This window comes from Mus musculus, chromosome 7 (genome assembly GCF_000001635.26).
Source record: "Mus musculus strain C57BL/6J chromosome 7, GRCm38.p6 C57BL/6J".
NCBI classification, from domain to species: domain Eukaryota; kingdom Metazoa; phylum Chordata; class Mammalia; order Rodentia; family Muridae; genus Mus; species Mus musculus.
The window spans coordinates 141,077,395-141,100,717 of record NC_000073.6 but is presented as its reverse complement, the minus strand read 5'-3'; the positions used below and the strand labels follow the sequence as shown (position 1 = coordinate 141,100,717).

Genomic DNA, 23,323 nt, shown 5'->3' with positions numbered 1-23,323 from the left:
TGGTCAAACCAAACCCTGCCCCTAAGCCGGGAAGTTTGAAGATCCCGGGACGGAACTTCCTACACTCACCAGCACTAGCCTCAGGCTTAAAGCGGGACACTAGGTCCGCCCTAGCCCTGCCTGCGGGGCGGGGCTGCACCTGCCGCTGGGTCTGTCGCCGCTGCGCACCTCGGACAGGTAAACTGTCAGCTTCCGCGCGAGTCTCAGGTGGGTGGCAGTCGTGACTCAGACACGCGGAGGTGAGTAGAGGTCCTGGTTCCTGGAGCCGCTCCAGTTTTAGGGTTGAGGACCTGGGAGCACTTTGCTCCGAGGAGCCTTGGGGCCATGGTCCCGCAGGAAGTAGCTCTGAACCAGACGGGTTTCCCGCTCAGCCCGGAAGCTCGAGAGCACTGCGTCCAGTCCCCTTCTCTGGCCTTGCTCTTTTCATTCTGCCCAACATGGTCAATAGCTTCCTCTTGATTTAAGTGCAAGCCTGTAGAGGCGGGCGAGGGGTCGTAATACCTCGCCTTCGCTCCCAACAAACGTATCTCAAACCTAAGCAAGTCTAGGACACCTGAGCAGAGTGAGAGGCTGGCAGGGACCCGGGCTCGCGGGGACCCTAGCAGAGCCTTCGCCTCCTGTGAGCGCCAGCGTTCGGTGCGCGCCCAGACTAGCTGTCGGCGCGCTTCCGCTCTCCGTGCGCGTCCCCATCTTCTGCACGCGTGCCTGATAGGTCGGCTTGCCTCACCTGTTGAGTTCCGGGAAACAGGTCGTGCGCCACCCGCAGAAGACCAAGGGCAAGAAGTAGGAGCTGGATGAACTCGGGGAATTGGTCTCCTCGAGGCCTTTTATGCACACTCCTTTCTTTAAAGAAAGATATGTGGGGATCCAACACACACCAGAAACAGGGGCGGCGCAAGAGTAGCGCTGAGCAGCACCCAGGTGTCGAGATGCTGAGCAGCAAAAAACCGGATCCACAAGTGGGGAGCGGGCCTGGGGCTTCGAGCTCCGAAGCTCCAGAACACTCACTCATCTGATAGCACAGGATGCCCCTATAGCTCAAGGACTGTGCCTCCAGGACCTGGGCCTTCCAGGAACCTCAAAATACGGAGGCAATGCTGAGTGATCCGAGGGTCTAGGCTGGGATTTAAATTCTGAGGCCCTGGAGTGCCTTCAAAAGACTGCAGAGGCAAATATCTGAGGCCATCTGAGTTTTTATGCAAGAGTGGCCTGAGGCTGGGGTATGGGATAGAACAGTGGTTCTCAACCTTCCTTTAATACAGTTCTTGTTGTGGTGACTCCCAACCATAAAGTTATTTTTGTTGCTACTTCATAACTAATTTTGCTACTGTTATGAAGCTGCAACTCTTTAATCTTTAATACAATTCCCCATGTTGTGGTGACCCCCAACCATAAGGTTATTTTTTTTTCTTTTTTTTGGGGGGGGGGTTCGAGACAGGATTTCTCTGTGTATCCCTGGCTGTCCTGGAACTCACTTTGTAGACCAGGCTGGCCTTGAACTCAGAAATCCGCCTGCCTCTGCCTCCCAAGTGCTGGGATTAAAGGCTTGGGCCACCACAGCCAGGCTTCATAAGATTATTTTCATTGCTGCTTCATAACTGCAATTTTGCTACAAAATTTGATTTTGATACAAATTCATTGTTATGAATTTACAATTCATAACAGTAGTAAAGTTACAATACTGGGCTGGTGGGATGGCTCAGCAGGTTGCTCTTCTGAAGGTCCTGAGTTCAAATCCCAGCAGCCAAATGGTGGCTCACAACCATCTGTAATGAGATCTGATGCCCTCTTCTGGTGTGTCTGAAGGCAGCTACAGTGTACTTATGTATAATAATAAATAAATCTAAAAAAAAAATTACAATCCTGACCCCACGGATTGAGAACCTGCTGGGATAGAGGGTGGTAGATGTTAGCAGACAGGAAAGGAGAACAGTATTGACCCAAGATTCTGTGAGGATGACATTAATTTCTTGATTCACAACATGGGAAACACAGCCAGTTACTGTGCATGGGATGTTCAGGAGGCCGAGACGGCTTCAGGCAGCAAACGGATCCATAAGTGTAGAGGAAGGGCATCTGTTCCCTTCAGCCTTTCCAGGCTTGAGCCAAAAGCGCTCCATCACCCAGTGATCATGAATGCCAGGCCAGGGGGGTGGGGGTGGGGGTGGGGGGCCACTTGAGCAGGGTTGGGTCATAGTCAGGTAAGGTGCCAGGGAAGACTGCTTCTGCACTGAGCATGCTCCTGGATTGGAGATGCTTCTGGGTGACCTGAACCAGAGGCAGGAAGGTCCCAGGAGATTTCCAGGACATACTCCTGTAGCTATGATTGTGAAGGGAGAGTCAGGAACTAGAGAAGACCCTTGTTTAAGTCTGTAAATACTGCTACTAAGTCCCAAGGCTCAAATAAATCTAGTGGGAGGTGGGGAGCGTGGGGGGGTGGAGAGACATAGGTAGCAATAGGAGAAATCAGCTAACTTCTCCCCTGTCCCACAGCTGAGCCAGGGGCTTGTGGCTTTTGTGTTTTGGCACATGAAAGGGGCTCTGCTGACTGAAGGAAAGGCCATCCAGAGACTGCCCCACCTTGAGATCATCCCATCTGCAGACACCAAACCTCAACGCTATTGCTGGTACCAAGACGTGCTCCTAGATGGGAGCCTAGCATGTCTGACCTGAGAGGCTATGCCAGCATCTGACTAAGACAGATGCAGATACAGCAACCATCAGACTGAGCCTGGGGACCCCAATGGAAGAGTTAAGGGAAGGAATAAAGGAGCCGAAGGGGATTGTAACCCCATAGGAAGAAAAACGATGTCAACTAACCTGACTACTCAGAGCTCCCAGGGACTAAACAGGCAACCACAAAGTATACATGGATGGGTCCATGGCTCCAGCTATATATGTAGCAGAGGATGACCTTATCTGGCATCAATGGGAGGGGAGGCCCTTGGTTCTGTGGAAGCTCGATGTCCCAGCATAGGGGGATGCTAGAGGGGTGGGGTGGGAGTAGGTGGGTGGGTGGGGGAGCACTTTCTTAGAGGCAAAGGGGAGGGAGGATGGGGTGGGGGTTGCAGAAGGGAGACTGGGAATGGGGGGGCAACATTTATAAATAAATAATTAAAAGAAGAAAGAAAGAAAATGGGCTTTGCTATCTCATGCCAGCCCTAAGCTAACATCTGAGAGATATTGTAGCCTCCACAGCTATTCACGCCTCCCAGTCATTTGCCTGGTAGGTGGACAGGGTAAGGATCAGAGAAAAACGCCCTAGGTTTCATTATTGGTCACCCGTTTCTGAGAGATCCCCTTTGCCACAGTAGGTCAGAGGTGAGTCATGGATGGGGCTTTTTATTGTTGTCGTTGTTGGAGGGTGCAGATAGCATAATTCTTTCTCTCTACTCATGAGAATATAATAAATGAGAGTGTTACCAGGCTGGGTACACACCTTTAATCCCAGCAATCAAGAGACAGAGGCAGGCGGAACTCTCTGAGGTCCAGGCCAGCCTGGTCTACATAGATAGTTCCAGGTCAACCAAGACTACATAGCAAGACCTTGTGTCCAAAAAGGTGTGTGTGGGTGGGGGTGGAATCTAGGAGGCACGCCTCCTGCCCAGCTTGTCTTCCTTTTGTATGTTTAGGATGACTCTGGCTGGGGATCTCCTTGCCAGGATCTCTGCACATCACCCTAGCCTCTGCCACCTGGAGTAGCCACTTCCACCCTAGTACAGGAACAAATGTAGTGCTTAGGGACAAGGGCGGCCCCCAGAGGAAGGGGCCTTCTTATTCAGAGTTACAGGAAGAGCCAGGCAAGGCGGGGCAAAGACCGCCAACAGCCCGCCCCCGCCAGGGGAAGGGGTGGGTACCTGGGTGGGGTTTGGGTTTAGGAGAGGATGTGACTGCAAGGCCAGGAAACTAAGGGGGAAAGTTCTGACTAAAATACATATCAACAAAAGCCTGGTCCTCGCCCAAGCTTGGTGATGCATTGTGGGTAGCCACAATACTGTGGCTCCTCTCTGGGGCCCAGCTGAGGGGACAGTTTGCTCCCAAGTGTATGCTACTGACCTCAATGGCCATCTCCCTTCTAAAGGAAAGATCCGGAACCAGGTGACTGTGCTCTCCCTATTGCTCTGAGTGATCCTGTGGCCTTGTGGTCTGCCCTGGGAGGTAGGCTTGCCTAAGGAGAGGGCCGTGGCCCTGAGGTGCATGAAAGCACACTGGGGTGTGTGTGTGTGTGTGTGAAGTGTGTGTGTGTGTGTGTGTGTGTGTGTGTGTGTGTGAGAGAGAGAGAGAAGTGTGTGTGTGTATAAGTGTGTGTGTAGGTGTATGCATGATGCACGGGTATACTTGTGGCCCCTGAGGTGTTTAGGAGCGAGTCTGTGAGGTGAGGTGCATGCAGCCCAAACCCTGTGGGAAAGGCAGGGTTGTAGAGAACATCCATGCGTGCACGTTGGCAAAGGTGAACTCAGCATGGCTGAGTGGGGTGGGAGAGGGGGTGTGCATGCACAGAATGTGAAAGAGAAGGGGACACCTGCTGCTTCAGTGAGTCACATCCTGGAAGCTTGGTCTTGACTGCTGGCAGTCTCTGTGGCTGCCTTTGCAGGGGTCAAGATCTTCTGAGCTGGAGGAGGTTGAGGGCTATGGCCGGATGTCTAGGATCTGCTGGGCTCGGGTATGTCCCCTGGTCACTCTGAGGGGGTCAGCTGAGTAGCTTTGGTGGGTAGTTCAGCTTCTGGAATTGTAGTAGGACTCCCCATTCACTCCAAAGAGTTCCTGGAAGGATTACCTTGCCTCCCTGACAGTAATGTGCCTCTTGCCGGGCTAGCCCCCAGGCCTGAGGTTTCTGGCTGAGCATTACCCAGTGCAGAACAAGGGAGTCAGAGTAAGAGACTCATTCTCATTAAAGCTTCTGCGGCCTTAGGTAGAGGAGGGACATCTGAGGCAGGCCAGGCCCAGGGTCTTGGGGCTTGACCCCATGTTCCTGCTGGCCCACGTGTCTGTGTGACATGAAGGAGAGTAGAACTCAATGAATGCTTGTTGCATGACCTTGGACACCCAGGAAAGAGGGATCACCTAGGGCCCTGGGCTGCTAAAGCAAAGCTCTTGGATGCTTCCTGCCCTCATGGCACTACAGAGCTCTTTGAATCCCGGGTGTGTATAACTGCTGTGGGCTGAGAATGGCCCAGAGCCCTAGGAAGGAGTCATCTATGTTTCGGGTTCCGAGAAGGAGTTCCCAAGGCCCTTCGGAGTGGCCTCTATACCAGCCTGGTTCCCATTTACCTTCTCCTGGCCCAGATGAGCCTCAGGGCGTCCACAGGTGTGATGTGTCCATTCACATGTGCATGTGTGACTGCATCCAGGATCTCACAGTTAGGGTTCACTTATGCCTCATATCCCCTTAATCTCCAGGTCCTGGCCAGGTGACAAGCACCCATGCACCCACCTGCATACAGCAATCCATCCATTACAGGGGACAGCCAGGAATGAGGCTAACTGCTCTCTCCTGAGGTCAGATCCTTCTTGGAGCATGTCTGCTGTGGCCCTGAGTCACCACAGTGGCCACAGGACATGTGAAGGTGGTCCATGGGCCTGCCCCCTTCCAAACCGTGTGAGGCAGAATCTGCTCTGTGCTTGTGAGATCTGGGAGCTCACCCAGAACTCCGAGACTGGCCAAGGTTGCAAGGCAAGCTCTCTGGTGTGCAGCCAGTACTGCTGGTGGCTGACAGTTACTGGTTAACTCATCCTGTTCCTGTTTAACTTGTCCCCTGGGGATGGTGGCAGCCTCTGACCTCCAGGACCTCCTGTCCGTCTGGCTGAATCTACAGAAAGGAGCCCTTCTCAGCCTGCAGTGGACCCCATCTGCTCGGTTAAGGAGCCACGGCGGTGCCAGGGAGGGAAACCAGCGTTTGGCCTGCCGTGAAGAGGTCCCAGAAGAGCCATGGCAGGTAGGCAAGCCAGAGAGGGCTAGGACAAAGTCTCCACCCCAATTTCTGACCGTCAGGCTGGCCCCGCATTGCTCTCTCTCTGTGCTTGGATACAGGCCAGAGGGCAAAGCCTAGGCTCGTCCCTTCCTTCCAGTAGTCGGTTCTGAACTCAGGGCAGTGATGAAAGCCTCTACTGCACCCCCCCCCCCCCCGCCCCGCCCAAGGCCTCCAGATGAGCCATGCAGGAATCAATAAACCTAGGAATCTTAATGAGGTCCTGGGGGTGTGAGTGTGAAATGAAGTAGTGCGGGGTGCCTCTCCAGCCTCCTGCCAGGGTCACAGTTTTACTAAAAGATGGGAAGAGTTCGGCCTCAGAGAAGTAGGAGGGCAGTCTGTGGCCAGTAGATGGGATTCCTGGAAGCCCAGACTCTGGCTTGCCCTGTCTCTGTGGAAGAAGTTCGAACGCTATATGTATTCTTTCAACCTTTGGTACCCACAGTCCCTGTAGGTCTTCAGTAGAAGCCTGAAGGATGAGGGAGGCAGGAGCTGGCTCTACTCTGACGGGGTAGTATGGAGCCTGGACTCGTGTCTACCAGGGATAAACCAACAGATGGGCTCCGCTGGCTGGGCTGGCTCAGCTCACTTATGACTCTGGCCACTCCCCTTTCTGTTAATGTTCCCCCTGAGCACAAGGCTGTCACATGAGGGCCAGCAGAACACAACTGCCCACTGCTGAGGAAAGAATGCAAGCCCGGGCTCTTGCCTGTAGGACTCATGATGGATGTTGTGTGATCACTGTTGTGTGCCCATTGCAAGTGTTTTTAGAGCATCTGTGGATAGCATGGCAGTAGGCTGACCTGTTGTACTCTTTCTGCAGGTGTCTGTGACATGGCCCCTAATTTCCTTTCCCCATCTGAAGACCAGGCCTTGGGTCTTGCCCTTGGCAGAGAAGTTGCTTTGAATTGCACAGCTTGGGTGTTCTCTAGGCCCCAGTGTCCCCAGCCATCAGTGCAGTGGCTGAAAGATGGTCTGGCATTGGGCAATGGAAGCCACTTCAGCCTCCATGAGGACTTCTGGTAAGAAGGCATCCAGGATTAGAGTAACCACTGGGATACACCCATGGCCAGCCTTTCTGACCTACACCCTTAACTCTAACACCATGAGTGAAGGCGATGTATTACTTATGCAAATCTGACATGGCCAACTATCTCCATGACCACAGATAGAGGGTTGACTCTGGGTCTTTGTTTATTCATGTATCTTGTAGACTGTCTGGGCATAGAATTCTTAGTCTATAATGGTTCATTGACTAGCTAAGCCTGTAACCAAAGGATCCCCATGACGTAGGCCCAAATTCTGTCCACTTAGCCTAAATCTGCAATCTCTCCCTGGATGAATCTCAGACAGGTGGGACTTGGGCATCCCCCCAATGTTCTTGGTTCCCAGGTAAGGATTTGGCCTGGTTTTCCCAGGGTCAGCGCCAACTTCTCAGAGATTGTGTCCAGTGTCCTGGTGCTCAACTTGACCAATGCAGAGGACTATGGAACCTTCACCTGTTCTGTCTGGAATGTCAGCTCCCATTCCTTCACTCTTTGGCGAGCTGGTGAGGGAGTTCAAGGTGGTGGAGGGCAAGGGCTTCCTGTAGTCCTAACATTAAAGGAGTAGTGGTTCTCCCTGTCTGCAGGCCCTGCTGGCCATGTGGCTGCAGTACTGGCTTCCCTCCTGGTCCTGGTGGTTCTGCTGCTGGTGGCCCTGCTCTATGTTAAGTGTCGGCTGAACATGCTGCTTTGGTACCAAGACACTTACGGGGAGGTGGAGATGAACGGTATGTGGGTTTCTGCATGGATTAGGGCACAGGTTTCAGCCAAGGGCCTAGCTGCAAGCCGGGTTCAGTCCTAGGTGGAGGGAGTTGTAGCTGTAGAGGGATCTAGGTGTTCAGAGGCAGTGGAAAGGCAGTGTCTCAGAAGGGCACAGGACTGGGGTCAACCGAAGGAAGAGACATGTTCAGAGAAGTGCTGAACATGGACTAGAGGTGCCTCTTTAACTGGCCCTGCTGACTGGCTTTCTCTACAGATGGGAAGTTATACGATGCCTACGTGTCCTATAGCGACTGCCCAGAGGACCGCAAATTTGTAAATTTTATTCTGAAGCCTCAGTTGGAGCGGCGTCGGGGATACAAACTCTTCCTAGAGGACCGCGACCTCTTGCCTCGCGCGGGTACCGCCCAAGTCCTGCCTCCTGGTCCCTACTCTGTTCCCTGAGTCCCGCCCTTGTCACTGGCCCCGCCTCTCACCCGTCCTCCCACGCCCTTGCCTACAGAGCCCTCTGCCGACCTTTTGGTGAACCTGAGTCGCTGTCGGCGTCTCATCGTGGTTCTTTCAGATGCCTTCCTAAGCCGGCCCTGGTGTAGCCAGAGCTTCCGGTGCGTTGGGCTGTTGGCTTGGGATGGGGGACCAGGAGACCTATCCTGCCCCTCCTGACAGTCCGGTCTTTTCAGGGAGGGACTGTGCCGCCTACTGGAGCTCACCCGCAGACCTATCTTCATCACCTTTGAGGGCCAGAGGCGTGAGCCCATACACCCTGCTCTCCGGCTCCTGCGCCAGCACCGCCACCTCGTGACCCTGGTGCTTTGGAAGCCTGGCTCCGTGGTGCGAGGGCTGGGGGCGGGAGGGGAGTTGTGCCTGAGATGCTGGAGGGCTGGGGGACCTGCGAGTCAGCCAAGGGCAGTGCTATTTGGGCCTGGGTGGCTAGAGGCTTCCTGTTTATAGATCCCTATGTGTTTATACTTTCTGTCCAAACCTGGCCCCCAGACTCCTTCCTCTGATTTTTGGAAAGAGCTACAGCTAGCACTGCCACGGAAGGTGCAGTACAGGCCGGTGGAGGGAGACCCTCAAACCCGACTTCAGGATGACAAAGATCCCATGCTAATCGTGAGAGGACGTGCTGCCCAGGGCCGGGGCATGGAGTCAGAGCTGGATCCAGACCCTGAGGGAGACCTGGGTATGCTCACTGCAGATCAAGGGGTCAAACACAGCTCCAGCGTCCTGGAAAGGACTCAGGCTTGGAGGACTCTGGCATCGAGAGATCCTGTCTCCTAAGGAGGTTTGACCTCCACAGACAGTGGCCCTCAGTGCCTCTTTCTGAGGAGGTGTTTTGCTCCTAGGCTTCTGTAGGGGAACTTTCAGGGCCTCTAGTGTCTTTGTGGCTGATGGGTGAGCATACAGTAACCCCCTCTGGTCACAGATCCTAGTAGAAGACTGGCTGTCGATCTTGGAGCCTCAGGCCTTGTGGTATCCTGCAGGTGTCCGTGGACCTGTCTTTGGGGAGCCACCAACTCCACTGCAGGAAACCAGGATCTGCATAGGAGAGAGCCACGGCAGTGAAATGGATGTCTCTGACCTCGGCTCTCGAAACTACAGTGCACGGACAGACTTCTACTGCCTCGTGTCTGAGGATGATGTGTAGCCCATATCCCAGCAGCCCAGACCATGAGATCACGGTGGCAGCTTCCAGGGTAGAGGCAGCAGGCACTCCTTCCTAGGATCACAACCCTTGCCTCTATCCCTGGGCCCCTCAGGAAAGGAGTGTGGCCCCAGGGTGTCACAAAATAAAATCCTGTTGGTTCCTGCCCGGGCTTATTTCTGTCTGGGTGGTAGGTAACTGCTAGGCCTCTTATTGCCTCCATCATGAGACCCTGACTCTTCTCATCCTTACCAGCACCATGTTCCCCAGGCTGCTATCTGCTCAAACCTGCCTTCTATCCTCAGCTAGCCCTGGCATATCCCTTGCTCTAATAGCTCCCAGTGTCCCTCCTGGTTGGGAGTATGACTGTCTCTAGTCCTCTCTCATATGGGCAGATTTTTGAGTAAGAAGCCACTGTTAATAATTTTATGAGGAATTGTTCTGACTTCCTGTTTCTGAGTTTCCTGGAGTTCAAGCCTTGGGCAGCCAGGCTGATCCTCTGGCCAGGACACCTCCTAGCACCAGCTCTGGGTGGACACCTCCTAGCACCTCAGGGCACCTCCTAGCACCAGCTCTGGGTGGACAGAGTATTGGCTGTGTTTATGGCATGGATATTGCTTGGGAAGTCCCCAGCTCTGGTGTGTTTATGCCTCAGATAGCAGTAAGGTTGGCTATCCCTTTTAATTCCTTTCCCGTCCTGTCTGTGTCTTCCGCCTTGGGTGGCCTATGTGTAGGCCTGGAGGTGTGTCTTCTGGGACAGGTAGTCGTGTTTGGAGACAATGTACACTTCAGGATCTGTGGCCAGTCACGGAAACACACGGAGCTGGGGCTGTGTTCAAAACCACCTTTAATCCCAATGTTGCCGTCACAAAGCTGTCAGGCCGAGGGTGGCCCCGCCCTTGCCATTGTGACTAATCGCCACCCAGTACACCAGAGCAGCTCAAGCTCTACCCCCTTTCCCTGCCCTGCAGAAGCCAATCAATCCCCAGTTGCAAGCGCCTGTTCTTTTCTGGTGGCCCTGGCCCCTCAAGGGCACACACACAGGACTCCAGAGAGGAGAGAGAGAGAGAGAGAGAGGTCCTGTGGCATCAGCTCCTCTTCTATGTGCTGTGGGACAGCAGGAGCTGAGCCTATCTCTTGGAAGCTGAATCACTTCATCTCCAGGAGGCTTCACCTATGGACCCAGGAAGTCCTCTTTCCGGTAGCCTTTCTGCAGTGAAGAGAGGACAGGATGAGCAGGACTGCCTTTGCATTCCCTAAGATCCTGTCTTCCCCATAATATTCTGTGCACACCCCTTGCCTCTGTGTTCCAGGCTTGTGTCCCTCCCCTGGAGACCTGCATCTTGTATCGAGCCTCATGCCCTGAGTCCCCGTTGGCTGGGCTCTGTAAAACATACCGCCCGGAAGTCACGGTGGAGCTTGCTGTACTGCCAGAGGTTGGCCAAGAGGCTGGAGGCTGCCCGGGAAGACTTCTCACTGTCGGGGCTGTGGGCATTTCAAGAGGGTCAGGCTCAAGGCTAGGAGGTAGGATGGGTAGGGCATACCTTGGCCATGTTGCTTTGGTTTGGTTGGTCCTTACCTATCCCTCTTCTTTTTGATGAAGACCAGCTTTCGGAGGCCATCAAAGTAGAGCAGGTCCCGGGCAGCAATGGGGCTGGCTACCACCAGGTTGTTGAGCACGGCTATGATGTTGACCAGCACCTCAGCTGGGGGACACTTCTCACCCACACTACCAGGAAGCTTCTCAATCAGGTGGCTCACTACCTTTGTGGCTGATAAGAGGTTAGGGTCAGTCTGCCATATTCCCTGCTGCTTTGGCACCCAGAACCTCTGACTCCCCTGGGGGCTGACACACACACCTGCCCACTCCATTTGACTTGCTAACCAGAAGCCAGCTCCTTGGGAGACATGGGCTGTGTACTGGACCAGGGACAGAACTCACACATCTCGTCCTTGTTCCTGGCATTCCGAGACAGGTTTCGGATGAGGCCAGTCAGTGAGCGCAGTTGGTTGTGGTCAGCGGTGCGAACGCGGTCCAGCAAGGGGTTCAGGATTCGCTCCTGTTCCAGGGCCAGGCGGCTCAGCACACCTGCCCACTGCAGGGAAAGGCAGGGAACATGGTGAAGCCCAGAAGCACCCCAGCCAGCCCTAGGCAGCCCTGTTCAGGATTGAGGGGGAATCACATCTTCATTTCTTGCCTGCTACTTCTGCCTGTTCTGCCAAGTACAGGACCTGATCAGGTGACCCTTCTCAGAAAGTCAGAACCCAAACCACATGGTCCCATTCCTCAGGCTGAGCAAAGGTTTCATGTCTCACTCTTAGAGATCCCTTTTCCCAAACAGATCATGAATTCCCAGGGCGTGGCTCTCATCCGTGAGCCCGAGTGCCTAGGAGTGGGGCTAGTCCGCCTACTGACCCTGCGGTCGCCCGCGGTGATATTCTGTAGCGCCCCTGCGGCCGCCTCCGTTGTATGCCGATTTAGTTCACAGCGCTGCAGCAGTCGGTTGTACAACCCCACAATCTGGGGGCTCCACAGCCATTCGAGGCCCTTGGGATCCTTAGATACTTCGGCAAAGGTGAGTGCATCAGCTGTGAGAGGAAGCTGAGTGGGAAGGAACAGGGATCAGCCAGCGCCAGGGGTACAGCTGGGGTCAGAGCATCAGTCTGGCACTTCCGGGTCTGGGCTCACCTCTCGCAGCCGCCGACTCTGAGGTGTGAAGCAGCCTACCATTTCACCAGGCGGAGCCCCTGCCATGTCCCTGCGGCCCCGGCCTTCAAGCCGCTGCAAGGCTGATGGCGGCATCTCGTCGTAGAGGCGGTAGGACAGGTTCCTCAGCACACACACAGCATTTTCCACACTCTGCAGGAAGGAACAGAGGGTGATCAGAGTGGGCCGAAGCCCCTGCACCCCCTTTGGCTCACCAGCTGTTGCCCCTCACCTTGTCCTCACACTTGCCAACGTCCAGGGCATGGTTGATGTAGGTGACCAGAGCATCCACTAGCCCATGGCACTCGCGCATCTTCTGCCGAGTGGCCTGGGAGGCTGAGCTGAGGTTCCTGGGGATGGAGGCAGGTCAGAGCTTCCCCAGGGATACCAACACAGTCCCCTCAGGGAACCTCGAAGTGTCACCTCAGGGACCCTTAACCTGAGGCCCCTGTCCTGGAGATGAAATCATCAGGCACCAGTCTCCACCCTGAGCTGGCACCGCCCCCTGTGCTCTTCTGTTCCTGGACCGTACCAGATGCTTCCGGCCCTGCCCTTCACATACCCATCCCCCACCCAGCTCCTCAAAGTTTAGGAAGATGGATGTCCCGGCAAGAGACTTGATTCAATGAGTCATAGAGCTGCAGGTGTCCTGTCTATCCCGTTCTTTTCTCTGCTGTTTATGTCTCCCCGTGGCCTTGGCTAACTGTTCCTGTCAACGAGGTGGCAAATGAACTTGCTTCTTTTCGGAGTTCCCCTAATCCTTCTCTGGCACCTGGCTCCTTCCCTGCATCATCTCCTGGCCCAGGTCCTCCACTTAGCACACCTGAGGAAGCCAGTAGCATTGTAGAAGATCTCTGCCTCTGAGGCATTCTGCTGGATGAGGGGAGGCCCACCTGCCCCTGACAGGGGGCTCAGCACCAGATCTGTGAGCTGCTCCAGTGTATCCCGGGCGAGGCGGTCCTTTAGGTGGTCACTGGAGGACAGGTTCCATAGGATCCCTGCACAAGATGGGGTGAAGGATGGGGTCAGGGTTGGCTTCTTTTGGGGATGGTGCAGAGCAGGCTCTTTACATCTTTTTACAAAGATTTTTTTTGTTTTGTTCTGTTTTTAATTATGTGTGTGTCCATGCATGGGTATATCATAAGCACATGAGTACAGGTACCCGTGGGGTCGAGAGGAAAGCATCAGCTTGCCTGGAGCGGGAGTTAACATGCAGTTATGGGCTGCCTGCCGTAAGTCCTGGGAACAGAACTTGGGTCCCTTGGAAGAGCAGCGAACAGTCTTATTTACCGGGCCATAGCCTCAGCTCCTGACCCCACACTTCCTTGGAGCCTTGTCTTACTCCAGAGTTTCTCTGGAGAGGTCCTCAGGGTGACCTTTGCAGGCATGGGGCAGGAGCAGAGCAAAAGAGTCAAACAAGGTGTGGGGATTTGAAGGCTTAGGAGTGGAAGCAAATGGAAAGAGAGAGCCTGGGCTCAGAGATGCTGCTCAGTGGAGGAGCACTTCCCCTGCTTGTACACTCGAGTACCATAGCTAGCACCACAGAAAATAAGAATAAAAAGATGCAAAATTTGTTTGTTTGTTTTTTCCTTCTCGCTCTGGTCCCGCTAGCTCCAGCCCAAAGATTTATTTATTTATTATATGGAAGTCTACTGTGGCTGTCTTCAGACACGCTAGAAGAGGGCGCCAGATCTCATTAACAGATGGTTGTGAGCCAACTGTGTAGTTGCTGGGATTTTGAACTCAAGACCTCCTGAAGAGTAGTCAGTGCTCTTAGCCACTGAGTCATCTCTCCAGCCCAGTAAAAATAGTTTTTGTAGGTGAGACACATAATCTAGGAATTTAGGAAGCTAGAAAACAGAATTGCCATGAGTTTGAGGCTATCCTGGGCTACACAGAGAAACCCTCTCTCATAAACAATTGACAGGCATAAGTTACACGCCTTTAACCCCAGCATTTGTGAAACACAGGCAAGTAATTTCTGAGAATATGGGGCCAGCCTGGTCTACATGAGTTCTAGGTCAGCCAGAGCTATATAGTGAGACCTTGTCTCAAAAACAAACAATACACACAACAGTGACAAACACTGATAATAAAAAGTTTAGCTTGCCGGGCAGTGGTGGCACACGCCTTTAATCCCAGCACTTGGGAGGCAGAGGCAGGCAGATTTCTGAGTTTGAGGCCAGCCTGGTCTACAGATTGAGTTCCAGGACAGCCAGGGCTATATAGAGAAACCTTGTCTCGAAAAAAAAACCAACCAAAAAAAAAAAAAAAAAAAAGTTTAGCTTGCTGTGATGGCTCATGCCTGTAATCCCAACAAGGCCTGTGTAGGATTACCATGAGTTTATGGCCACAGTGTGACACATAGTGAGATGAAGGCCAGTGTACAGAGTGGGACAATGAGAATGGGTTGGGGAGGGCCAGAGACATGGCTCAGTGATTAAGAGCACAGGTTGCTCTTCCAGAGGACCTGGGTTCAATGCCCAGCACCTACAGGATAGTTCACAATCATCTCTAACTCCATTTCCAGGGGATGTGATGCCCTCTTCTGAACTCCATGGGCACTGGGCATGCATGTGGTATACAGGTATCATGCAAGCAAAACACACACACACACACACACACACACACACACACACACATATCAGGGGCTGGAGAAACAGCTGAGTGGAGCACTTGCTGGTCTTATAGGGGACACAGAATTAGTTCCTATTTCCAACATGGCTTTTTTTTCCTTTTTCTTCGAGACAGGGTTTCTCTGTGTAGCCCTGGCTGTCCTGGAGCTCACTCTGTAGACTAGGCTGGCCTCAAACCCAGAAATCCCCTTGCCTCCTCCCAAGTACTGGGATTAAAGGCATGCGCCACCACACCCGGTGCAACATGGCTTTTAATAACCATCTGTGAGTCTACTTTCAGGGAATCCAATGCCCTCTTCTGACCTCTCTGGGTACCAGGCATGTATATGGTAAACATGCAAATATTCATATGTTCATACAAACATTCACATATGAAAAACTTCATATACATAAAAAATAAAAATAGGGGCTAGTGAGATGGCTCAGTGGTTAAGAGCCCTGTCTGCTCTTCTTCTTTTTTCTTTTTTTTAAAGATTTATTTAATATTAAATAAGTACACTGTAGCTGTCTTTAGACACACCAGAAGAGGACGTCAGATCTCATTACGGATGGCTGTGAGCCACCATGTGGTTGCTGGGATTTGAACTCAGGACCTAGGGAAGAGCAGTCAGTGCTCTTACCCACTGAGCCATCTCACTAGCCCCCCTGTCTGCTCTTCTGAAGATCCTGAGTTCAAATCCCAGCAACCACATGGTGGCTCACAACCATCTGTAATAAGATATGACTCCCTCTTCTGGTGCATCTGAAGACAGCTACAGTGTATTTATATATAATAATAATAAATAAATCTTTAAAAAAATAAATACAGCTGGGCGGTGGTGGCACACACCTTTAATCCCAGCACTCGGGAGGCAGAGGCAGGCGGATTTCTGAGTTCGAGGCCAGCCTGGTCTACAAAGTGAGTTCCAGGACAGCCAGGGCTATACAGAGAAACCCTGTCTCGAAAAACCATTAAAAAATAAATACATAAGTAAGTAAATAAATAAATCTTTAAAAAATAAAAATAAACAAACCTTTAAAAAAACAATAGCTGGTAGGTGGTGGCGCACACCTTTAATCGCAGCACTTGGGAGGCAGAGGCAGGCGGATTTCTGAGTTTGAGGCCAGTCTGGTCTACAGAGTGAGTTCCAGGACAGCCAGGGCTATACAGAAAAACGCTGTCTCGAAAAAAAACAAAAACAAAAAACAAAAAAAAAAACCCACCACCAACAACAAAATAAACCAGGCATAGTTGCACACACCTTTAGTCCCAGCACTCAGGAAGCAGAGGCAGGTGGATCTCTATGGGTTTAAGACTAGTCTGATATATGTAGTGAGTTTCAAGACAGCCAAGGCTATATAGTAAGTTCCTGTCAATCAATCAGTCAATAGATCAGTCATTCAATGGGCTGGCAAAATGGCTCAGCAGGTAAAGGTGCTTTCTGCACAAGCCCAACTACCTGAGTTTGATCCCCAGAACCCAGGGTGGAAGGAGAAAACTGACCAAAGTTGTCCTCTGACCTCCACATGGACGCTGTTGAATACATGCATGTCCACCAAGTGATAGCAAGATAAGCAACAACAGCAAGAAACTTGAACAAGGCCCCCCAAAAATGCAAAATGGGACTGAAAAGGCACAAGATAAAGATTGCTGAGGACAAGGGAGGAAGAGAGGGGAGTATGATGAGAGGGCGGTGAAGACAGGACAGAGCAAGGGCAGAGGAGGGGGACAGAATGAGAGGAAGAGGCACAAGGGTACCTGTAACATTTTTGCGTAGCTCATCATCCTGCTCTCGAAGTGTCCGCAACAGCTCAAAAATGCCATTCTCCTCTACCAACGCCAGCTTGTTGTCTACATTGTCGTAGATGAGGTTGCGCATGGCACCTGTGGCGTGGCGCTGCACCTCCTGGTTGGCGTGGTTGAAGAGCTTCACCAGTCTAGGCACTGCCTGAAGGCTGCGAGCCTGTGGCACATATACAGATGTATGTGGGCATATGCAGACTGTGAAAATGCATGCAGACATGTCCACAAGCATGGAACTAAGTGCACATGTATGTAAGTACTCTAGACGGTACAGGTGATATGCAAGTCAGTACACCATGCATGCATATTTTGGGGCTGCAAGTGTTTGGATCTAGTGACTATACATGCTACAGGTGTATACAGGACTGTGTGTATGTGTATATATATATATATATATATATACATACACACATATACACACACACACACACACATATATATATATATATATATTCAGGTATATGGAGATGATGCAGCATAGATGTGCCACAGGTACGTGTATGATGTATATGTGTATATGATGTATAAGTATGCAGGTGTATATCGGTGATGAAGGTATATATATGTATATGTGTATATATATATATATATATATATATATATATATATATATATACACACACATACACACACGGGGCATTTTTGCCCTTTCTTTGCTGAGGATATGAAAAGGTGAGGTTTTTCCCAGCCAGCCTAGTGATTAGCAAGCAGGGCTAAGGACCATAGTTCAGGGAAGGTTAGGGACTAGTGAGAATAGTCACTGGGGGTATCAGAGCCAGTGGGGCAGACATCAAGAGATAGCAGGGGATGGTCTGTGGGATTTATCACCTGCTTCTTGGCGGCGGCATCACTGTAACACCTGTGCTGGATGTAAGCTGCTCCCAGCACCTGCAGGTTGGGGTCTGAGGCCATGAGGTACTTGACTGCTGAAGGCAGGTCAATGTCATCAAAGCTGTAGAATCAGGGGTTTAGTCAGTGGCCAGACTGTGTGCTACAGGCCCCTCCCCGCTCCAAGCCCAGCTCCTCACCCACTGCTGAGCCTCTGCAGGGTTCGATGGCCCGTGTAGCTGTCCAGCCCGCGTACATCTGGCAGGTGGCCTGAGTCAGCCAGGCTAAGACTGAGGCTGCGCACAGATGGGGCTCGGGCCACTGGCTCCAAGCCGGCACCTGACACTGACCCGGTACCCCCACGGCTTCGGTGGCTGCTCTGAAATCTTTGCAGGGTTCGCATGGCAGGTGCACGGATGGTCCTGCTGGGTGGTCCCTCTGTGGCCTCTGGCCAGTCCAGGCCCCCTGCTCGGCTAGAGCCGGAGCTAGCCTGGCGCTCGTAAGCATAGGCCCTGTAGGTAGAGGCGGCTGCAGGCTCCAGTTGCTCAGATACCACGCTGTAACGGTCATCCAGGCCCCCTGGCCCCAGCCTCAGTGAGCGCAGGGATAATGTGTCATAGTCAGCTCTGCTGGCTGCCCCACCTCGCTCATGGAAGGACACTGGCCGGGTGGGCATAGGTGGAGTGGGCTGGGTACCCCCATATCCCACAGCCCCAAAGGCACTGCCCCCATTGTGGGCAGAACTCAGCCTCCGACTGCACGTCAGATCCACGGCTGAGCGGGAGGACCAGGAAGCTGGGCTGTAGGCCGGCTTGGCGATGGGCCGGAAGGTCTATGGGAGGGGAGGGCACAGTGAAGGGGTATCTGGGGTTTACCTGGCACCCTCCCCTTCTGATCCAGAGCTCCCAGCCTCCCCTGTAAAGCCTCCCCTCAGTGTGGACTGCAGAGCTGACTCCCTGACTCACCGAGGTCTTGTCTCCACTCATGCCCTGGGATCGGGAGCTGAAGCCAGTCTGCATAGTGTGATATTGACCTCTGGGCATGCCTGTGGACAGAGACAGTAATAGCCATGACACCATGACCAATAGAAAAGTGTTGGCTTTTTTTTTCTTCTTCTTTTTGCCAGAGGTCTCTGATCACAAGCCTGGGTTTGACATCAGACTCAGGGCAGGGAGGCCAAGTCAGTTTGGGAGCTAACCCCTTGCCTCTGGTTCTGTCATGGCTGCAGCATGCCTTCATCCAGTCTGTTCTGGTAGATCCTCTTTCCCTAGAACTCCAAACTGTCTTCTCTGTTCAAAGGAGTTCAGACCTGACCTCTGGGCTGCCTGGAGAAGATGCCAGGGTCTCCATTAGCTGCCCAGATCCCTGGCAGAGCACAGCATCTGGCCCTTCCAGGAAGCCAGCTCAACCTGCTTAAACCCACCGTGAGCTCCTCTTGTGCCCAGACTGTGTCTGTACTACAGTCACGAGGGAGTGACATTGTACAGGCCAAGGATACAGTCTCTCTGGCTCAGTCTGCTCAGATCGGCACTGGTAGAACCACCTGGTAGAGCCCAAGGCAGGCACCACACCTACCCCATCCAGCTGCACATAGTTGAGGACAGGGAGACAGTCCAGCTCTGTGGTCAGTAGACAGAAAGATGGAGGTTGGGGTATGGTTAGGGTCTGGTCAGAAGTTTGGAATGACAGGTGGATGACTGCATTGGTAGGGGAGAAGGAGGTGAAAGAGCATCACATGGGTCTATAGAAAACAGGTAACTGGGGCTGGAGAGATGGCTCAGTGGTTAAGAACTCTGACTGCTCTTCCAGAGGTTCTGAGTTCAATTCCCAGCAACCACATGGTGACTCCCAGCCATCTGTAATGGGATCTGATGCCCTCTTCTGATGTGTCTGAAGACGGCTACAGTGTGTACATACATAAAATAAGTAAATCTTTAAAAAACAAAATAAAACAAAACAAACAAAACAACCACCAGGCAACAGAATGAACAGAGAGAATGGTGCAGGGTAGGCGAGGCAGAGTTGAGGCCACACAGGAAACATCATCCAAGAGTTGATGGTGACAGTGGCAGGCTTTGGGTGGACTCAGCCTTTGCCAAGGCTCCTCTGGGTTTGGGAAGCACTCCTTTGAGCAGAGCACCTGCTACAGAGGTCAGTATTGGTGTGGGGAAGGGGCCTTCCTTCGCTCCTTCCCATTCAGCTCAGGGGGAGGACAGTCTGATGTTCCCCAGATCCACCCAGGTTAATGAGGCTTCTGGGCAGGGGCTGTTAACCCTTTGACGCTAGTGAGGGCCAGCCTAGGGGGCACACCCCAGCCTGGGGACCTTACGCCCACCCTCAAATTACTATCCTCCTCCCCCTAATTGGCAGGGTAGCCAAGTGATAATTAACCCCTCCGTGTACCCTCCCCCACCCCATGACCCCTGGGCATCAACTTGGCTCCAGAAAGACTTAGGCTCAGATTTTAGGCAGCAATCCAGCTCCTGACCTGCCCTTCTGCCAGACAACCCTCTCCTTCTGGCCAGACATCATGGGACCACTGAGAACTGAGGGCTGGACCTCCGAACAGAGGTTCATTGTACTGGCTAAATTTAATTCCTGTTGTTGTAGCCTGGCAGGTATGGAAAGGATGTTTCTGGAGTGACTGCCTTGAGCCCAGCCTGTCTGAGTGACCCTCTAACACACACAAAGACACAGACACAGACACACACACACACACACACACACACACACACACTGCCCCTGAGGAGTACCCTTTGGGCTATTCTCATGAAGTGTATCTGGGTCACTCCTGGTAGGCCCAGTTCTGCAATTCCTCAGGGAGCCCCTGCTCCAGACAGACCTGGGCTCTATCCAGGATCACCCCTCTCTCACATGCTGTTACCATTTGGTCAGGAGGCACTCTGGCCTCTCTGAGACCTCAAGTATGCCTGTGTTCTGTGGTGCTGGGAGGGAATGTGTTTGGGGGTTTGCCGACAGGTGGGCCTGGCTGCTCACCTTGTGCCTCCAAGTCTTTCCAACTTAGGGAGTGGGTAGGCCCAGCCCCAGGACCCCTGTCCCGGCTGGGGAAGGAGAGATGCCCCACCCAGGCTACTCCCTATGCCTGCTGGGGCGGGGCAGTGACTCAGAACAGGCCTCTGTAAGGTGAGTCAAAGCCTGAACCCCGAGCTTGGACGGCTTCTGCCCCTGGCACCACCACTCCTGCCCTGGCCACCTCCACCGGCCACTGTCACCACTACCAACTTCATTACCCTCTGTCGCCTACCATACCCAAAGTTGGCCTACCTCTGGCGCTCTCCGCGGAGCCATCAAGCTCAGCAGACCCATTGTGCCGCGACTGCTGGCCCAGCTGCAGGAGGCGGGCTCGGACTTGCTCCTGGACTCTGGCAGCTCTAAGTCGATCAGCCTCCGGTCCCTCCGCACCCCGGCGATCCAGCTGTAGGTCCGAAGGCAGAGCCAGGGAGCAAACACCAGTCTCAGGCTGCAGGGCAGACAGCAGGAAGTTACCTTCCTGCATAGTGACAGGGGCGACTAGCCAGCCCACCTGTCCTGGGCCTCTCCCGGTCTTGTCCCTCGAGGCCCGGTTCCAGAGTCTCTTCCTGGCTGGCTCTCATAGACAGACGCCCGCCCGCCCGCCCAGCCCAGAGCTTGGCTGGGGGCGGGGACACCTGGGCCAGGTGGGAGGGAGGGGCCTCTGCCTGCTTAAGGTGGAATTTGGGCGGAAGAACTGGCCCTGCGTGTCCTCAAGTCGCCTGGCCTTCCCTTTCCTCCTGTCCCAGGGCCACAGGAACGTGGGTTCTACTTGCTCTCAGTCTTCCAAGTCCAGACCAAACCCCATGGGTGCCAGCGTTCTCAGTTTGAGAGTAGGGCAGGGAGCCTGTGGGAGCCTGTCACTACAAGCCATATGAGAAGGAATGTCCCAGCCTGGGGGGTTGGGAGCTCTAGAGTACCAAAGACCAAGCAGCTTCCAAGACAGCTGGACCCAGGCTTGTTGAGGTCCCAGCAGGGTTGGCATCCAGACACAGTTTCAGGTTTACAGAGTCCGGATAGAGGATAAAGAACTTGAGTGCTAGAGTTTTAGGGTCAAGAGCAGTACCATGATGGCCCTAAACCTGGGCCTGACAACTCAATAAGAGAGCCCAGTGAGGTAGACATATGTCCACCCCCTGACCTGCGAATCTGGAAACTCACCCCAGCCTCTACCTGTACAGAGGCTTCAGAAGGGCTGCTTGGCCCTCTCTGGCATCTCTCCCCAGCTTCTGCCCCCCAGGCCTGGGGTGGGAGGCCCCGTTCCCAACATCTGAGTCATGGCTGGCAGGCGGGGCTGCCCCAGGGGGTTGACTCAGAGGGGCCTAGGCTCATGTCAGCACCTGCCAGGCTGGGGGGCCAGGAGGTTTGGGGGGAGAGCTGGGCTAGAGAAAGCGGGGAGACTGGAAGTGAGGGGCACCAAAGCTTGTTCCTAGAAGGTCTCCCAAGCACCCCTGTCAGGTAGGCTAGCATGCTGTGAGTTAGGCCGGCCATCTAGGTAGATTGGGAAGGTTAAAAGACAAAACTAGGAAAGTTGGCGTATGGGAACAAGTTGCCTCACGTTCCCTGGGACTTCCCTTAAGTATTCCTGGGTCTCTATCCTAAGGGCTGTACTTTTCTAAAATCTAGTCCCTGGGCTCAGCCTGAGCTCTCTGTCCCACACCAGGCCCTTTAAGAGTCCTGGACTCTTAAAGACATTAACAGAGGGTGACTAGGCGCAGAGTCCTGGAAACGGAGAGTGCTCAGAGAATGACAGCATCCAGGACAGGATCAGGATGAGTAGGAAGGGCTAGAGGATGGGAGTCAGAGGTCAGAGGTCAGAGATTGCTGGGGAGAGAGCACCGAGGGTGAAGCCCCCTACCCCCAGGATAGAATCTGGCGGGGATCTACTGGTTGTGGCTGGAGGCAGGGGCTGGGCAACCTACCTTGCCGCTGGTCTGGCCCCCACTGGCTCCCTGGCTCATTCTGGAGGTCCCTGCTGTAGGACAATTCCTTCTGGGCTCCATCCGGGTCCGAGATCCTGCGGTGGGCTCCATCAGGGCCCAGCTTCTGTGGGCAACAGCCTCTGTTTGGAGATGGTACCGTGGGGGCACCCGAGGGTGGGGTGGGAACGTTGCACACCCATCTCATCAGACCGGTTGCTTCCCTGGGAGACGTGTTTCGTGTGGAAAAATCCTGGGAGACAAGTTTGTGCGGCGCCGTGCGGCCTGGAGGCACACGCCTGGTCTGAAGAGTCCCGCCCTGCATGCGCTAGGTCCACCCAGAGCCCTACAGCAGCCAGGCTTGGGAGTAGAGGGGGGCAAGGGTTCGAGGAGAGTGCAAAGTGGAGACCCATAATTACACAGGGCTGCCAGGGGCTCAGGTGTGGTCGTAGCCAGGTAAGGAGGCACCTGGTGGGCATGAGGACACCGCGTTCACGGTACCTGGATGGAAGGCCAGAGTCAGTTTTGGGGATGGGCTTGGCAGAGGGCTGTGGTCACAGCTGTGAACAGCCTCCATAAGGACATGGGGACCAAGAGCTGTATCCACTTCTCACATCAGACCACAGGCCTCAGTCTCAGCATCCCTAAAAAGCCTGGACTCTGGGCATTTCCTTTAATGGCTGTATGGCTTTGGTGTCAGTTAACGCTCATTGAGTCTTCTTGTGGCTCTCCGCCCCGAGTTTGGAGCTGTGGCTGACCCCTGTGACTCCTGTGACCCTTGTGACCAGTGTCCCTTCAACGTCTCTGTCTCTCTGTCTTCTCGGAGGGAGGATGGGAAGGGTGCAGCGGGTCTTCCAGGAGGAGGTGGTCTGATGCGTGAAGAATGCTTACTCAAGGAACTGAGAGATGGATGGTTGAACCTCTGATGTAATCAGGCTTGGAACCTGGAACTCGGGATCACGAAGAGTGAGTAAAGCTGTTGATGGGCTGTCATCCACTCTCTCACCCTCCTAGTGACTGTCACCTCCCAGAGAGGAGTGTCA

At 53.5% G+C, this 23,323-nt stretch overlaps 2 protein-coding genes across 12 annotated transcripts; one reads left to right on the top strand and one right to left on the bottom strand.

Moving 5' to 3' along the window:
- The first annotated feature begins 120 nt into the window (after positions 1 to 120).
- Positions 121 to 9,543, top strand: Sigirr (single immunoglobulin and toll-interleukin 1 receptor (TIR) domain). Of its 9 annotated transcripts, none has more exons than XM_006536180.2 (10): positions 121 to 177; positions 5,773 to 5,936; positions 6,793 to 6,991; positions 7,388 to 7,518; positions 7,600 to 7,740; positions 7,989 to 8,132; positions 8,235 to 8,337; positions 8,413 to 8,563; positions 8,726 to 8,915; positions 9,217 to 9,543. In XM_006536180.2, exons 2-10 carry the CDS (start codon positions 5,930 to 5,932, stop codon positions 9,378 to 9,380), a joined length of 1,230 nt encoding a protein of 409 aa, XP_006536243.1. In that variant the 5' UTR covers positions 121 to 177; positions 5,773 to 5,929; the 3' UTR covers positions 9,381 to 9,543. The 9 variants fall into 9 exon arrangements, with proteins under 9 accessions (XP_006536243.1, NP_001341984.1, NP_075546.2 ...); NM_001355055.1 differs by having other exon boundaries at positions 172 to 239; NM_023059.3 differs by having other exon boundaries at positions 172 to 239; positions 5,401 to 5,936.
- A 663-nt stretch (positions 9,544 to 10,206) lies between these two features.
- Pkp3 (plakophilin 3) lies at positions 10,207 to 22,489 on the bottom strand. Of its 3 annotated transcripts, none has more exons than XM_017322376.1 (14): positions 20,876 to 20,981; positions 20,617 to 20,767; positions 18,297 to 18,376; positions 17,532 to 18,163; positions 17,332 to 17,455; positions 16,459 to 16,663; positions 12,908 to 13,082; positions 12,317 to 12,434; positions 12,067 to 12,237; positions 11,794 to 11,979; positions 11,320 to 11,473; positions 10,957 to 11,149; positions 10,775 to 10,862; positions 10,207 to 10,587 (listed from the first exon to the last, which is right to left on the bottom strand). In XM_017322376.1, the coding sequence occupies exons 3-14, from the start codon at positions 18,372 to 18,374 to the stop codon at positions 10,552 to 10,554; spliced, it is 2,160 nt and encodes a 719-aa protein (XP_017177865.1). In that variant the 5' UTR covers positions 18,375 to 18,376; positions 20,617 to 20,767; positions 20,876 to 20,981; the 3' UTR covers positions 10,207 to 10,551. The 3 variants fall into 3 exon arrangements, with proteins under 3 accessions (XP_017177865.1, NP_001156396.1, NP_062736.2); NM_001162924.1 differs by lacking the exon at positions 20,876 to 20,981 and adding an exon at positions 22,284 to 22,489 and having other exon boundaries at positions 10,208 to 10,587; positions 20,617 to 20,812; NM_019762.2 differs by having other exon boundaries at positions 10,208 to 10,587; positions 20,617 to 20,949.
- Positions 22,490 to 23,323: the final 834 nt, after the last annotated feature.